This window comes from Myodes glareolus, chromosome X (genome assembly GCF_982192425.1).
Source record: "Myodes glareolus chromosome X, mMyoGla1.1, whole genome shotgun sequence".
Lineage (NCBI taxonomy): Eukaryota > Metazoa > Chordata > Mammalia > Rodentia > Cricetidae > Myodes > Myodes glareolus.
In genome coordinates, this window is record NC_142053.1 from 133734122 (window position 1) to 133749698 (window position 15577).

Sequence of the window (15577 nt, forward strand, 5' to 3'; positions counted from 1 at the left end):
CTACTGAGCAGCTCCAGTGTGATCGGCCCTAGTCAAAGTGGTGTGGTTTGCATTCCTCATCATTTTCCTCATCAACATTTCTGGACTGGCGTCTTTGGCTGCTGTCAAAGTTCAAATGTGCTTTATCCTTTTGTTTAGGAGAAGTACTGCTTCGCCAGATCTCATTGACCAGGAGGCAGGACAAGGAACACCGACAAACAGCTACAGCAATGGTGGAATCCCAGCCACCCAGAGGTCACCAGCCCCAAGTGCTCGTAGTGTGACCTCCATCTGCAGTAGAGTAAGTATACGACTGTGAGGAGACATCCAGTCTCCAGGACTTGCTTTACCACCACCCATGACTCAGTTTGAATTCTCCATATCTCAGAACATGTTGTTTATCCTTAGCTTTGGGCCAGGAATCTAAAGTGAGGACAAAAGGGCAAGACAGGTTTTAAAGGTGCTGTTATGTGACCGATCCTTAAATGGCTGTGCAATTTAAAGAAATAGGAATCTTTCACATTACTTCTCATAGGACATATTTATAAATTAGCTGTTTGATTCTCTACAGGAAAAGTAGAACCTTGGAGTGATTTTATAATTTCCTTTCTTTACATCTGTTAAAATGACAGGTCAAATACATAATAAAGGCTTAAATTGCTATTATATATAAATATGCTAAATGAGAAAATATTGTTTGTATCACATTATTTTCCTTTAAGGAAGAAAAGGCACAAAGCATTTAGGAGTAATACTTTCTTTTACCCACTATTCTATTGGAAGTCATTCTTGGAAAACATTACCATCTATAAACTTTGGGGGGGGGGTTCAAGATAGGGCTTCTCTGTAGCTTTGGAGCCTGTCCTGGAACTAGCTCTGGTAGACCAGGCTGACCTCAAACTCACAGATATCCACCTGCCTCTGCCTCACAAAAAGTGCACACCACCACCGCCCAGTCTAGAACTTTTTATTAAGCAAGGAATCTCATATTTCTGGAATATATACTTAAGAAATCATTATATATGTAACTTAGAACTTTGATTCAGCCATAATTTAGCGAAGTGAAACCTCCTGAAAGACCTTGGACAAGCAAAGATTAAAATAAGTGAAAGAATCAGCCATGCAAATGTCTGGGCTGGCAAAGTATCCTCCAGACAGACCAAATCAATGTTAAACACATACAAAGAAGGCTGATTCATCTTTAATAATCAGTGCCCTGGCTCAAATAGTTTGTAAAATATCTGTACACTTCATGAGGAGCTGCCAGCACAAAGAATCAAAGGTGGGTATGCCCAATTTGCTAAAGGAAGACTGAAAAGGCCAGCGTGCTGCTATAGGGCTCATATAGCAGAGCAACATGGCTTAGCACTTGTTTAGGCAGGATCATGGGAGGGAGCTGTTGAGGAACAGCTGAGGGAAATAAGTGAAGCCTACAGACCCTTTCAGAAGTCTTTGCCATAATACAGCTATTAAAAGGGGCTTGGAAACAGGAAACAGGAAGGTAGCAGCAGGATGTGTAGTGAGCAGTCAGAGTGGTTCAGTATTTTGGAGGAAGAATCAACAGACATTCAGACAGACTGAATATCACTGATCTGTTTCAATATAGCCTAAATTGTACTTCCTTAGATAAAAGGCATCTTCTGAGTTTCATAAATATTTATGCTAAGCTCAGCAACTGGCTTCTGTTCAGCTGTCAGAAAAGTGCAGAGATTGTTGATGACTATATTTTCTTCTTCAGTAACCTAGCAAGGAGTGATACTGAATGTATTTAGGAGCTGGTCGTAAGGAGACACTGACCAATCAGAGTGGATACTTGTACAAGGCTCAGGAGTCTTACATGTCTTATAAAGAGAATTGTAAGCGAGGAAAGGCATGAGGAAAGGAGGGCGCCAGTGAAGACCATGATAATGTTTACCAGCTACTATGATAAACAAGCATTCAAAAAAGTAATCAACTGCTGTGCCTGTGCCAGTGGGTAGCAGCTGACTGCCAATAAGGTAATTCAGTTTGGTTGATCACAAAAGAAGGATTATCTTCCCAGGTATCGTTTGAAGGGAAAGAACAATTTTGTCCAAAGTTATTTCCTACAATGAAATTGGAAAGCTTTTCGATTCATATGCAGTGAGGGAGCGGAATTTGTTCTTTTCTTGTAACTGATCTAAGCACAGTTTCTCCTATAAATGAAAACCTTTTGACTATCTCTGTTTATGCTAGATATAAACTGCTAAGTTTAAGCTTCACCACCTGAAGTTCCAGACCAGTGGTTCTCAACCCTCCTAATGCTGCACCTCTTTAATACATTTCCTCATGTTGTGGTGACCTCCAACTGCAAAATTATTTTCCTTGCTACTTCATAGATGTAATTTTACTACTGTTATAAATTGTAATGTAAATATCTGTGTTTTCTGCTGGTCTTAAGTGACCTCCATGAAAGGGTTTTTCAACCCCAAAGGCTGAGAACCCTTGCTATAGACTATGTGTTACATGTTAAAGACTGTACAATGTTAACTGACCTATTAATGTTCAATATTAATGGTACCACCAGATCACCTGTGGGGAAATTTTCCGTCATCATAATTACCGGTGAGGAGCTTAGTCTTGCTTCGTTAGAGGACTTTTACATGCTAAGAATTTTGTGATGAGCTGTTAAAAACTTTTTAATTTTGTGATGAGCTGTTAAAAACTGACCTAAACTACTTCATCCATTTGACCTCTGATACAGTCTAGACAAACTTTGCTAGTCTATGATAACTAGAGGAATTAGAAGAAATATACTTTCTGCTATAGGTTTTACATGTTGGAAATAATGAAATACTGAATACAGTCTACTGGAGCTGAATTAATTAGCATGCTAAGCAAGTAAGAAGCAGATCTATCTGTGGAGACTTCATTAAAGTATTCCTGTAGGTCTAAGATGTCAGGTAAACAAGAGGGATTTCATCCTGTAGACGCTACTTAACTATTTATAATGAAAAGAATGGGAAAATGTCTCTTAGGTTTAACAGTTATCACACCATGGTTCCATCTTCCTTGACATTTAATCACAGCCTAGTTCTCAAGAGGAGTACAGGACTTTTTAAAATATTAAATAAGGCTCAGCATTAGGCGGGGCTGGTGCACACGTTTAATCCCAGAGCTTAGGATGGATCTCTGTGAGTTTGAGGCCAGACTTGTCTACAGAGCAAGTTCCAGGACAGGCAGGGCTGTTACACAGAGAAAACTTGTCTCAAAAAAAAACCCAAACAAACAAACAAAAAAGTTTAACTACATAGTATTTCCTAGACAAGACAGAGAAAATGTACCTATGAATTGTCAACAGTGTGACTGCTGAGGGGGTGAATCAATTTCCTCCAAGGTTGGGTTCTCACATAGGTTTTCCAATCTCAAGTGGCCAGCCTTGGTCACATATGTACATACAGGCAATGCTAAATGAACACAGTAAGTTACAAACACACACACACACACACACACACACACTGTGTGTGTGTATGAACTATTATATATATGTATATATATATGTTTATACAAACTATTGTTTTTATATATTCTATGATGGCCTAATATTGACAGATTGACAATAATAATTAAAGGAGAGATTATTAATTTGAGAATGAATCAAGAAAGGAGTTGAGGTGTAGAGTGATGTAGATGGAAGTACTGGAAGTACTCAATAATTTTTTTTCACAAAAACAAGCTTACACTGACCCTATAAAAATCAGCAGAGCTGGGATAGTGTTTGGTTTTTGTCAGAGCATACAATGAAAACTAATCTCAGACTGTGTTCTGCCACATGTACAAACATTTATTTGTAGCTAGGCATCCCCTAAATCACCTATGGCTCTAAGATGAAGAAGTACCTGCTGTGTCCTGCAGGACTGTTGGGATCAGGTGCACTGGGCTCTCTGATGGAAAAGCTGCAACCCCATCCCAATCTCAACCTGTTTATTATATAACAGTCTAGTAGGGATGTGGGCTCGCTGCCACAGCTGAACAAGGATACAGCTTAACTGAACAAGGATACAGCTTACCTAATCTCAGTAGGATCATTCTGTGTAGGGGAGCTGTCTTCTGGCCATAAACATCCAAGGGAGAATAAAGTTATTGTGAATATTTTCTACACACACTATCAATATTATATAAATACCAGAAGAAGGCTTTGCCATTCCTCTGGGAATGAGACATCGGTCCTTGACATGGCTATTCTTATTTTGAATGGTACACATACACTCAGGACTTCACCCGCTCCCTACAATTCTCCATTCTTATAAACACTGATAAGCATCATGCATGACATTTTTATTTCAATACACATGTAACTATATTTTGATCACCCAGTCTTCTAGATGGAAACTATGACAGGGTCTTGGATAATTGTGGTCAGAGAAAGTATAGTTTATGTGAGTTGGCTTACTTGGTTTTCAATTATTGCCACAATGTTTGAGATACAACTTAAACAGAAAAGTTTGCTTTAGCTTAAAGTTTTTGGATTTACAGACCAGAAAAAATAAAGAGAAAAAATACCCTCCTTTGTGGCAAATAATAAAAAAGAACGTGTCAGAAGCAAACTGCTCATGTCATGGTTGCCAATTACCGAAAACCATGCACTTGGCACATATCTAAAAGGATTTTATTATCATCCTGTAACACCAACCTGAAGATCAAAGAACTCGTTGTTTGGGCCTTTGGTGTAACTTCCCTGATTAAAACTACAACAGAGTATTTGAGGAGAGGAGATGTTGACAGAGAGCAAATACAAAACCAAGCAGTTCTAAGGCTAAGGCTAAGTTCTAAGGCTCCTCCATGTAAGATTAGAAGTTACTATACAATCTTTCTTACTAATCTTTTATCACTAGTTCATGAGTGAAAAAAGTATTCAAATATGCTTTATGCAAAATTGAAACCTTCTTGAATTTCATTTTATATAGATTTCTAAGTATGGGCTTCTAATAAGGGTCCTTCAAATGTTATTTTATTATTTCATTCCCCCTCCCATAATACATATAAATATCTTCATACTAAAGTGTATTTATATGAAAGGGTTTTAAGAGAAAACAGTCAGTATAATGTTTCTGTTTTTCATTTTTTTCCTCTGTGGGAAGGACCACGGTGTTGAAAAGTCCATGGCTGTGGGTGCCAGGGAAAGCCCCTGTGAGGAGCTGAGAAAGAGTCACCGCAGAAACACATCTGGGCCGCCTTCCATCGCGGTGTCGGGTGCCTCCCTTTCCTCGGGTAGGTAGTCACGATATGAGCACTGTACTGTTAAAAAAAACTGAATCAAATCAAATTGCCTGCTTTATATGGTATTGAGTAGATGTTTTAGACTTGAGAAGACAATCATCCATTATAGTAATAGGCCGAAGCATAACCAGTTTCTAAGAGTGGTCCCAGGTGAGCCTTAGGTCCACTACACTAAAATAAAATCTACTTATTGAGTGTATAGCTTTGCTCTAAGTCATTGTTAGGGTTCAAAGCTATACAAGATTATCAATTTAGAAAGATAGAAAATACAAATAGTTCTAGAGTACATTTCTTATGACAGGTAATAACTCTCACCTAGGGATCAAAGAAATGAAAGTTCCATCAGTAGAGACTAGACATTCCATATACCCACACAAATTGTTTCATCCTTTAAAATGGAATTATTTGTAAGTAGCTTGGCATAGTGTGCTTTCTATTGCTGTGACAAACACCATGACCTAAGGCAACTTGGAGCAGAATGGGTTTATTTCCTTGTATAGCTTATAGTCTCTCATGAAGGGAAAGCAGGAACTAATGGCAGACTGTGGACAAATGTGGTTTACTGGCTTGCTCCTCACAGCTTTCTCAACCTGCTTCCATCTACACCCCAGGACCACCTGGTGTTCAGCGGTAGTGTTGGCAACACTGATCTGGTTTCTTCCATATTAATATCAATCAAGAAAATCCCTCACAGACTTACCTACAGGCCAATCTGAAAGAGGGAGAGAAGCATTTTCTCAACCGACCTTCCCTCTTCCCAGTAATAACAGTTAAAAAAAAGAAGCCGTGAGTCTAAAAGAGTTTGGGTGGGGTGTGTACACTGGATGGTTTGGAGGGACCTAAGGGAAGGCAAAATGATCTAATTATACTATAATCTCAAATATATATATTAAAAATAAATAAGTACAATATCATCTCTATAAGAGGAATTCCATGATACTTTAAAGAAAAAACTATCAAGCATGTATATTAAAGATATTAGTAAGAAATCTTTTCATTTATATAGATATTATTTATATTGCAGTTTAATACCTATGAGTAGGAAAATTCTTCAGAGAAATACATTGTTATTGTAATGTTTATGTCCCATATGCTGAACTCAATTCATAATTAAATCCTCAACATTAAACCATTAACTATTGCTCAAGGATACTATGTGCATGCTGCCTAAGGCTAGATTCTAGCTTGTAACTTGAACTGCAAAGGAGCCTTTCCTAGGCATCAGGCCCCTAAAGGGTTTGTGTGTGCATGCTTTGTGTGTTTGTGGGTGTACCCATGTACAGGTGTGGCACTGGGGACCGGAGGTCTCTAAAAATGCATGTTCTCAAAAATATGAAAGGGGGCCCAACAACAAGGTGAAGTGGGTAAAGGTATTTGCTGCCAACCCTGACATCCTTTGTTCAGTTCCCTGGGCCCACATGATGAAAGGAGAGAACCAACTCCTCAAAGCTGTCCTGTGATTTTCACTTTTGCGTCATGGCACACATGAATGTGCACATACATTAAATAAATGAATATATTTTTAAAAGAAAGATAGTAAAGTAGTTAATCATTCAATAAAAAAAAATGTAACGTATCCTAGACGCTAACGTCATGAAGTTACCTTCTACTGCACGTCTTCCACAACCCCTGATCATTTAGTGTGTACTCTACAGGCACTGTGCTAAACCCCTCCTCATCACTCCATTTGCCATTTCAAACTTAAGTATCTGATTGCTCTCTCCAGTCTGTCTCCTACATAAGCAACTATATTTGTCTCAGCAGGACTTTAGAGCAGAACTATTCTGTGGAAGTAAACTGCCCTGAATTGGTAAGGTGTCTACAGCATTGCTGAGAAGCACATCATTTTTTTCACTGTCAATTTAAAATCTGAAATAATGATGTTCTGTTGATGAAGGAATGTTCTAGTAGCTAATGAAATCAAAACTCTCAGTCTCTCTCTAGTCACTCCCTTTTGCATGAAAGGAAGTCACATCTTTTAAAAGTGGAAATTTATGATCGGTTGACTTCATTTTATGTCAAATGTGAAAACAGTGAATTCTCCTCAAAAATGTTAAGTTCTTTTCTTGTCAAGCTTAAGAACCCAATCTATGAGCATTTTTAGTATTTCAGAAGGAGTAAATCAGAATCTTTAAACAGCTTAAATCTACCCTTGGATCTTATAACAGAGCATTTAACTCCCTGTGATCAAAGGACAAATGAACACAGATGTGTTCATGTTCAAATTAAGGCAATTTCCAAAACACTATAAAAATGTAAGTATGTCAAATTAAAGTAACATGGAGTTTGTGGTCCCGAATGCTGTTTCTGCTGCATTATATTCTCTCTGTCTCTGTCTGTCTGTCTGTCTGTCTGTCTGTCTGTCTGTCTGTCTCTCTCTCTCTCTCTCTCTCTCTCTGTGTGTGTGTGTGTGTATACATATGTGTGTCTATATGTGTATATATATATGCATGCATAAACTGAAATATTGAAACACTTAAATGTTTGCAATAAAAATGCAGAGCCACAATGGAATAAGCTGGTTCACATCTGCATTTCATATTTATCCCTCCAGACCGGAGTCATTCTGAGTTAGATTTGAGTGAGTCATTTACAGAAGACTTAGAGGATTCTTCAAGCATAAGAAGCAGATCTGTCCCTGGGGCTTTAGACAAAGACTTGGTAAGTTGGATGTGGGAGAAAATTCAATAACACATGGAAAGGAAGATATGATCTTGCTTTAAGCATCTGCACTTTTAGGTGACAAGTTGAGGGTAGAAAGAAGACATAGAATATGTCTTCCTGGTAGTTTTCATGATCAAATATAAAAGAAACTAAAACACTGCAATTGAAAAAATAAAAACAGTACTGCAATTAAAATTGCAATATATATACATGTAATTTGAAATGATATAAAGCAACAGCAATGAATTAAAAATTATATGGTAAGAGAAAGTACATTGTGTTCGAAGTATGAGTGGGGTATTTAATATGTACATTAAATGAAGTAACATTGTATTCCAACTATATATTAAAGAACATATAAAACTGTGTTTTAAAAAGCCACAACCTTGTGGTAAAATTTTAGTTCTATCTATAAAACTGTACTTTAACAGTTTACACTTTAACTCTAATTTGACAGTTGCATGGCTGTGGCAGACTGAGAAGTCACTGACAGTGGCACCAGGATGTATTCTTACTGCATGTACTGTTTTTCGGGGAATCCATTTGAATGGATACCTTGCTCAGCCTAGATACAGTAGGGAGGGCCTTGGACCTTCCCCATCAATGTGCCTTACCTTCTCTGAGGAATGGATGGGGATGGGGTATAAGTGGAGGGAATGGGAGAATGGAACTTGGGTTGGTGTATATATAATGAAAAAGATAGTTTTGTTTTCTTTTTAAAAATAAAAAATGAAAAATTGATTGATGAAAGTCATTTAAATATGATTTCAAAATATTATATATCAAACAGTCACAGTATATGCCATTTTAAATGTTGATATTTTTAAGTCATCTACATTACAACTTAGAATACAACATGGATTTTCATATTAGTTAATAAGGCCCTGGGTTTTGGAAAATGCAATAAGATAAAATAGAAATGTTTTTTAAAAATTTTTAGAATGTTTTCATAGGGGCTCACAGTAAATTGGGCCCTTCCACATTAATCAGTCAAGAAAATGCCCCACAGACTTGCCTACAGGCCAATCTGATAGGGACATTTTCTCAACTGAGGTTCCCTCTTCCCAGATGGCCCTAACCAGAACAATGGGCATTAAAAAGGAAGCAACATACTAAAAATGGAATTGAGGAAGAGACTGTAGCTTGTCTGTCTTAGTAGCAATTTTGTGATTGTCTGGTAATGATTGGCTGAGGCTCATCTACAGTTATAATACTAGGTTACAGCTATTTACATATCAAGTTACTTTGTGGTGCGTTATGTATGGAAACACCCTTAGGCCAAACTTAAATTGTATATGGAAGCCTCTTCAGGTCAAACTTAAAATTTCCTATGGAAAAATTCAAGGTGTAGACAGCTTTACAAATGAATCCCATCAAATATTTGAACTTATTGCTGTTGTAGACACAGTATCACTCTGTAACCCAGACTAGACTGGTACTGTGTAGCCCAGGCTGGCCTTAAACTTGCATGCAGTCCTCTGACATTAGCTTCCCTAATAATGTGTTAAAGGTGTGAGCCACCAGGCTTGGTCCATTAAGTATTTGAAAAAGAAATCATGTGATTCACAAATTCAGTCAGAAAGGACATGAGGGAAGTATTTCCGTACGTAGTCCATTACTTCTCTGGTTAACAAAGCTCCATAGGCATCACAGGAAGAGAAAACAGCAGCTCAGAACACAGAACAAATACAAGTGCTAACATCTTTAATAAAGTGTCAATCAGCCCCAACCTCTTACAAAAAGAAAAAAAGAATCACATACTATAGCTAAGTGAGATTTACTCCATAGAAGCAAGGTTGATCAACCATTTAAAAAAATAAATGAATATAGCAGCTGGGAAGAGAGCTTAAAAGTTAAGAATACTTACTGCTCTTTAAAAGGACCTGAATACTTTTAATTAATTTATTTATTTTTTAAAAACTATCTGTTCTCATTTTACGTAACAGTTCCAGTTCCCACTCCCTCCCCTCCTCCTGCTCTCTCCACCTTCCCCCAACTCCACTCCCCATCCACTCCTCAGAGAGGGTAAGGCTTCTCATGGGGAGTCACCAAAGTCTTGTACATTGCTTTGATGCAGGACCAAGGTCCTTCCCACTAGATCTAGGCTGAGAAAAGTATTCTTCAAAAGAGAATGGATTCCAAAAATCCAGTATAAGCAGTAGAGATAAATCCTGGTCTCACTGCCAGTGACCCCTTAGTCTGTCCCAGCCACACAACTGTCAACCACATTCAGAGGGCCTAGTTTAGTCCTGTTCAGGTTCCCCTATTGTCAGTCTGGAGCCAGTGAGCTCCCACTAGCTTGGGTCAGCTGTTTCACGAGATGTGAACAGGATAGACCCATCATGGTCTATCAGTAAACAGCTGGAAACAAAGTTAAGAATGTAATCCTATCAATAACATAAAAATAGTTGAAAAAGTGGGAAATTAAGTGTATTTCTAAAAGTATAAGGCATACTTTGTGACTTACAAAGTTTTATTGTGGTAAATTAGAGACCTGAATAAATGGAGAGATAATTCATTTATAGATTAGAAAATTTTGTGTTTTTAAGAAGAAAATTCCTTCCAGATTAATCAAATTCAACTAAGATATTATGTAGAAATGAATGAGAATTTTGAAATTCATATGAACATACTAGGAGCCCAGAACAAAATTTTAACAAAGTTGGAAGACTTGCACAAGTAGATTTTAAATAGCTTCATTTATGAAGTTACTGGTACAAGTATAGGCAATACATGGACAGAGCACCATAATTGTAGTGCATGATGTACTTAAGAAAAATTGAATTTCATCAAGATTAAAAGTATTTGTACTACTATAAACACTGTTACAAAAATGAAAACAGACCTAAATATTTCGGAATCATATACTTGTTAAGAATTCTATCTTGAACATATATATGGATACCCTACATTCAATAGTAAAAAGACAAATAGTCACCTTCGTGGGTGAAAGACTTTAAGACTGAATAGCTGTTACTATGAATTCTTTATGTTAATCTTTCTACTTTTATAAATGCATGAACACACTTTTGAACACATCCCATATCATCTGGATGCTTAGAAGTTTTCGTAATCGTCTACTTTTAAAAGAAAGTAAAGAGACAAGGATGAACCCAGCTAAGACCCTAAGCAATAGAGGAGAGGTTGCCTGAACTGGCCCTGTAGTCAGACTGATGAATATCTTAAATATCACCATAGAACCTTCGTCCAACAACTGATGGAGGCAGAGACTCACAATGAAGAACTGGGCTGAGCTCCCAAAGTCCAGTTGAAGAGTATAAGGAATGAGAATATGAGCAAAGAGGTCAAGACCATGAGGGGTTCATCCACTGAAACAGTTTACCTGAGCTAATGGGAGCTCATCAACTCCAGCTGGACTGGGAAGGAACAAGCATAGGACCAAACTAGTCCCTCTGAATGTGGTTGACAGTTGTATGGCTGGGGAAGACTGGCAGTGGCACTGGGATTTATCCTTACTGCTTGTACTGGCTTTTGGGGAACCCATTCTCGTTGGATGGATACCTTGCTCAGCCTAGATATAGTAGGGAGGGCCTTGGACCTTCCACAAAGCAGTATTCCTTACCCTCTCTAAAGAGTGATTGGGGTGTGGTAGGGGTATGTGGAGGGGATGGGAGGAGGGGAGAGAGTGGAAATTTGGATTGGTATATATAATGAAAATAGACAGTTTGTTTTCTTTTAAAAATAAATAAATAAATAAAATAAAAAGTAAAGAGACATGATGACTAGAACTTTGTGTTGTAACCACTTTACAATTGTACACTCAAAAATAGGAAATGTAGTAAATACAGAAAAGGCACTAGTTGATGCAGCAGTAAGGATATTTTGCCATACTTTAAAGAAATGTCTAGTTTGAAAGTATCCAAGATTATAAATAAATAATAATTCACACCCAGAAATATTAAATTCTTAAAACTTACAGGAGAAATATTATTTAATATAAATAAAGATCAAATTAGTATCAGTTTTCTATGGTAACACTGAGTACAAGATGAAAGCAGTAATATTTTTAAAGTATTTTAAGAAAACTATTTTAGACTCAAAACTTTAAAAACCTATAAATATAGCATGACCTCCAAGACATACCCAACAGAAGCCCACATTGAAAGCAATTTAGGTTCAAATATACTTATGAAAAGAAGAAATCTTAGAACTATTGAAAAGGTTTTAAAAGCAAATGTCATTATATAAATTGGCCAAGTTATACTAAAAAAAGCTAAGATGAAAGAAGCAGAAAATAAAGGATACATATTAAACAAGTCTTTTAATTCTGTTTAAAAAATACCAATCAAGGTCACTACAGCAGTTATATTAAAACATCAAAAACAAAAAAATGGAACTCATGAATTACAAAAAACAAAAACATTCATGAATTTTTATGTTAAAAATACATTGCTAAAAATTATTCAGTTAAGGAAGAAATCATAACAGAGATAGGGTAGAAAGAGACTGGAGAAAGAGGGTGAGTATGTGTGAGAGAGAGGTGTGTGTGGCAGCAGGGTGGGGTGCAATTCTGAACTAAAAATATCTTGTGTATTGTCCAATACACAAGCCTTAAAGACCAGGAAGGTGGGAATTAAACCCAGGTCTGAAGAATTCCAAATTTCATGTTCTTTCCTTCAAGAAAGTGATGCTAGAAAAGAGACCCTATAATGCCCAGCCCCTGTCTACTCCTTTGATTTTATAATTAAGATTAACTGAAAGTGCAAAAACCTAAACCTGTTTTTCTTTGATTTTCCAACTGTTTGTGAAATAAACCTTTATTTCATTTAAAAGAAATCCTCCTATGGTAGAAATAATCTAAACTATTGACTTTTACATCCTTTCTAGAACTCCTTAGAAGATGCTGAAGATGATGCCAATGACTTCGTGTCCTCTGGGTTTTCTGCAAATCCCCACAGTCTGGCAACAGGCCTTTCAATGGTAAGCATTCTCACAGAAACTTTCTTTCTCTTGTTCATTCCCCGTGCATTTTCAAAAGGTGGGAAGGTTTGATCATATGTCCTAAGCTGTCACAGGTTCCTGTTCGCCCCATGCCCTTACACCACCTTACACTCTATTTTGATTCCTGAATCCTTCCTTCTTCTGCCATGATTGTCATCCAGCTTTTGAACTCTCTTCATTCCCATTTTATAAAGTACTAGATAAAGAAGAGTTTGAAGACTCACAACACAAAAAATTAAATGGTGAAGGAGTCAGAAAGACTAATTGCCATGATATGATCATTGACAGGTGCAGGAGTCATGTGATGCTCCTATAACCATATGCAATTGTTTTGTAAATATCTGCAGAAATTCTTAAATTTCTTTATTTTCCAATTTAGGCCCAGTCATCTGAAGTCTATAAATTATTCCAGTTCTCTGTTGATAAGGTCTTCTCATATCATTCTCACAATTTCCCAACTGTTCTCTGCACTACTGCCAGACATTTTCCTACGAAACATCCCTACTTTCCTTTCTTTCCTACTCAAAAGAACTGTCTAGAGTTTTCCAATGTCTTCAAGGAAAATTCTGCTCTTACCTTGAGTTGAAGATCCCCTTTGAGAACCTTTAGCAACCAACATGCTATTGTATCTACCAGTCTGTGTACCTATGCATTTCTTTGCTTCTCTGATTTCAATGCTCTAATACCCTTTTTCTTTTGGTCATTGGATGGCATCCTTAAAGAACTCCCAAGCAGGATCTGATAGGAAGAGGAGCTACCTAAATGTGCCTGATGCTGATTCAGACACCGTGAGTCTTCACCCTTGCTGTTTCCCCCTTCCCAACCATACTTCAGAAGTTCCATGTTTTGAGAAATATGATTGGATGAGCAGTTTCACCTGTTTTCTGAGTGGTACACAGCCAGATACTCCTTTCAGGAGGGATTCATGAGCTGACACATCTCAAGAATTCTAGTTCATTAAATGTTAGAATCTGCGTACCAGTCAAAAGACATGTCCCAAAATGGTTTATTGGTAACACAAGTATCTCTATTTTAAGCACAGCCATGTTTTGATAAAGAAAAGTGGTTTATTAGCAGTAAAATTGTTGTAATTAATTTAAATCCTCCTAAGTCTCAATTTTGTGACTGCTTAAATTTTATTTTACTCATAGGGATTCTTCATCCTTGTCTGATCATATAGTTACAGGAGGCTGTGTTGAAAGTATAGGTCAGTTATATAAGGAGGTGTTGAGTTGTAGTCCATAGGGCTTTTGACTAGAAACCCAGAACTTTCCTCTGTGTCACCCTGCACCACCTCGAACTGTGGTCAGGAAAGGGTCTGGAGATTAAAGAATACACAGAGACATGGGTCTTGAAGCAACAATGCCAATTTTATTATGTTCCAAAGCAGCTTATATAGTGCTCTCCTTGACTAGTGGCCACGTCCTAACTCTCAGGATTTTCTAATGCAAGCCTACCAGAAACCATTTCCTTGTCATCAGGAACTCATGAGGGTTTTGTGCTCAGAGCAGCTGCAAGCATAGAAAAGATAGTTGTTTACTTCCAGCAGGCAGAAGTCATAGAAAGTTCAGGATCTGAGGGTATGCAGCTCCCAACATTCCTCTGTGACTTAGTATTACTAACAAATTTGTGAACCGGTTTCATCATGTGCAGTAGAGTTGAGGTTAATTCATGAAGCTCTTAAGGATTGAATCATGGTCCATATATCAACACTATTGTATAACAACGGACCCCCAAACTTTCCCAATTTATGCAGCCCCTAGGATCTCAATAATTCTCTAATGTAACTCCTAAGTGAGAAGTAAGGACTAGTTTCCCAAAAACTTAAGAACAGAATTTTTAAAATTTACCTGAATTATTCTTTTTTTCAAATAGTCATTAAGTTCTGAACTTAAGTTGTTCCATTACTTACTAACAGCATGTGTGTACTTGCTGAGTACTATATAGTTTTTCAGATCTTAGAATCTCATTAGATACCACCATGTTCAACTGAAATTAATGTTTCTGCTTTTTTTGCCTTCATTTTGTTTGAGAAACTCAACACCCTTCTGCCTTTATCTCGCAAATTCTGAGATGATGGGCATGCACCACCATACCTGCATTCTATATAGATTTTGATGATTTTTTTAGATTGAAGAAACTGTCAAAAATTCATCATATCACAAACAGTAATTCATTGTAAAAATAAAGTATGATCTTAATAATGACACTGCGACCTGCGAGTTAGTGTTTTGCCAACTCTATGCTGTCTGATGATGTGTGCTGCTCTAGCTGTGTTTCCCTCTTAAATCTCTCTTGCTACTTCTTGAGTTCACAGTGGTACTCTGGGGTACAAGCACACATTATTTAGGTCCTAAGATCTAGTTGTCTGTAGAAAAACTAAAATGTCAGACTCTAATCCAGACTTAATCTTCATTCTAAAATGACCCTCAGTATATTTTTATGTAGTTAGCATTTTAAATTCTACTGCATTATTTTAAGAATAAGAAAGACAAATTCTGTTACTTATTGATTCCCTTGAAGAAATCGCTTGTGTGGGTTGTGATAGCTCACACTTGTAAGATTTGCTGGAGGAGGCACAGGCAGGAAGATCATGTGTTCAAGACCAGCCTGGGCTACACATTAAAAAAAAAAAGAAATAGCTTGTATGCAATTTTAGAATTCTTGGTTCATTCTTGCCTTTGACTTCTGTTTAAAAGAGATTATGAACTAAGACAGATAATCCTGTTTCTTG

General features: G+C 37.2%; 1 protein-coding gene across 3 annotated transcripts in view; it reads left to right on the plus strand.

Annotated features, from left to right (window-relative positions):
* The window catches only part of Sytl5 (synaptotagmin like 5), a 211237-nt gene that overhangs the window by 151166 nt on the left and 44494 nt on the right, over positions 1–15577 (plus strand). For 2 of the 3 annotated variants that reach the window (XM_048461562.3, XM_087903223.1), the window contains exons 7-11: positions 139–280; positions 5079–5208; positions 7772–7878; positions 12730–12822; positions 13566–13631. In XM_048461562.3, the coding sequence (XP_048317519.3) occupies positions 139–280; positions 5079–5208; positions 7772–7878; positions 12730–12822; positions 13566–13631 (538 nt within the window). The remainder of the gene's footprint in view (positions 1–138; positions 281–5078; positions 5209–7771; positions 7879–12729; positions 12823–13565; positions 13632–15577) is intronic. The other variant, XM_085684985.2, reaches the window with a different exon arrangement.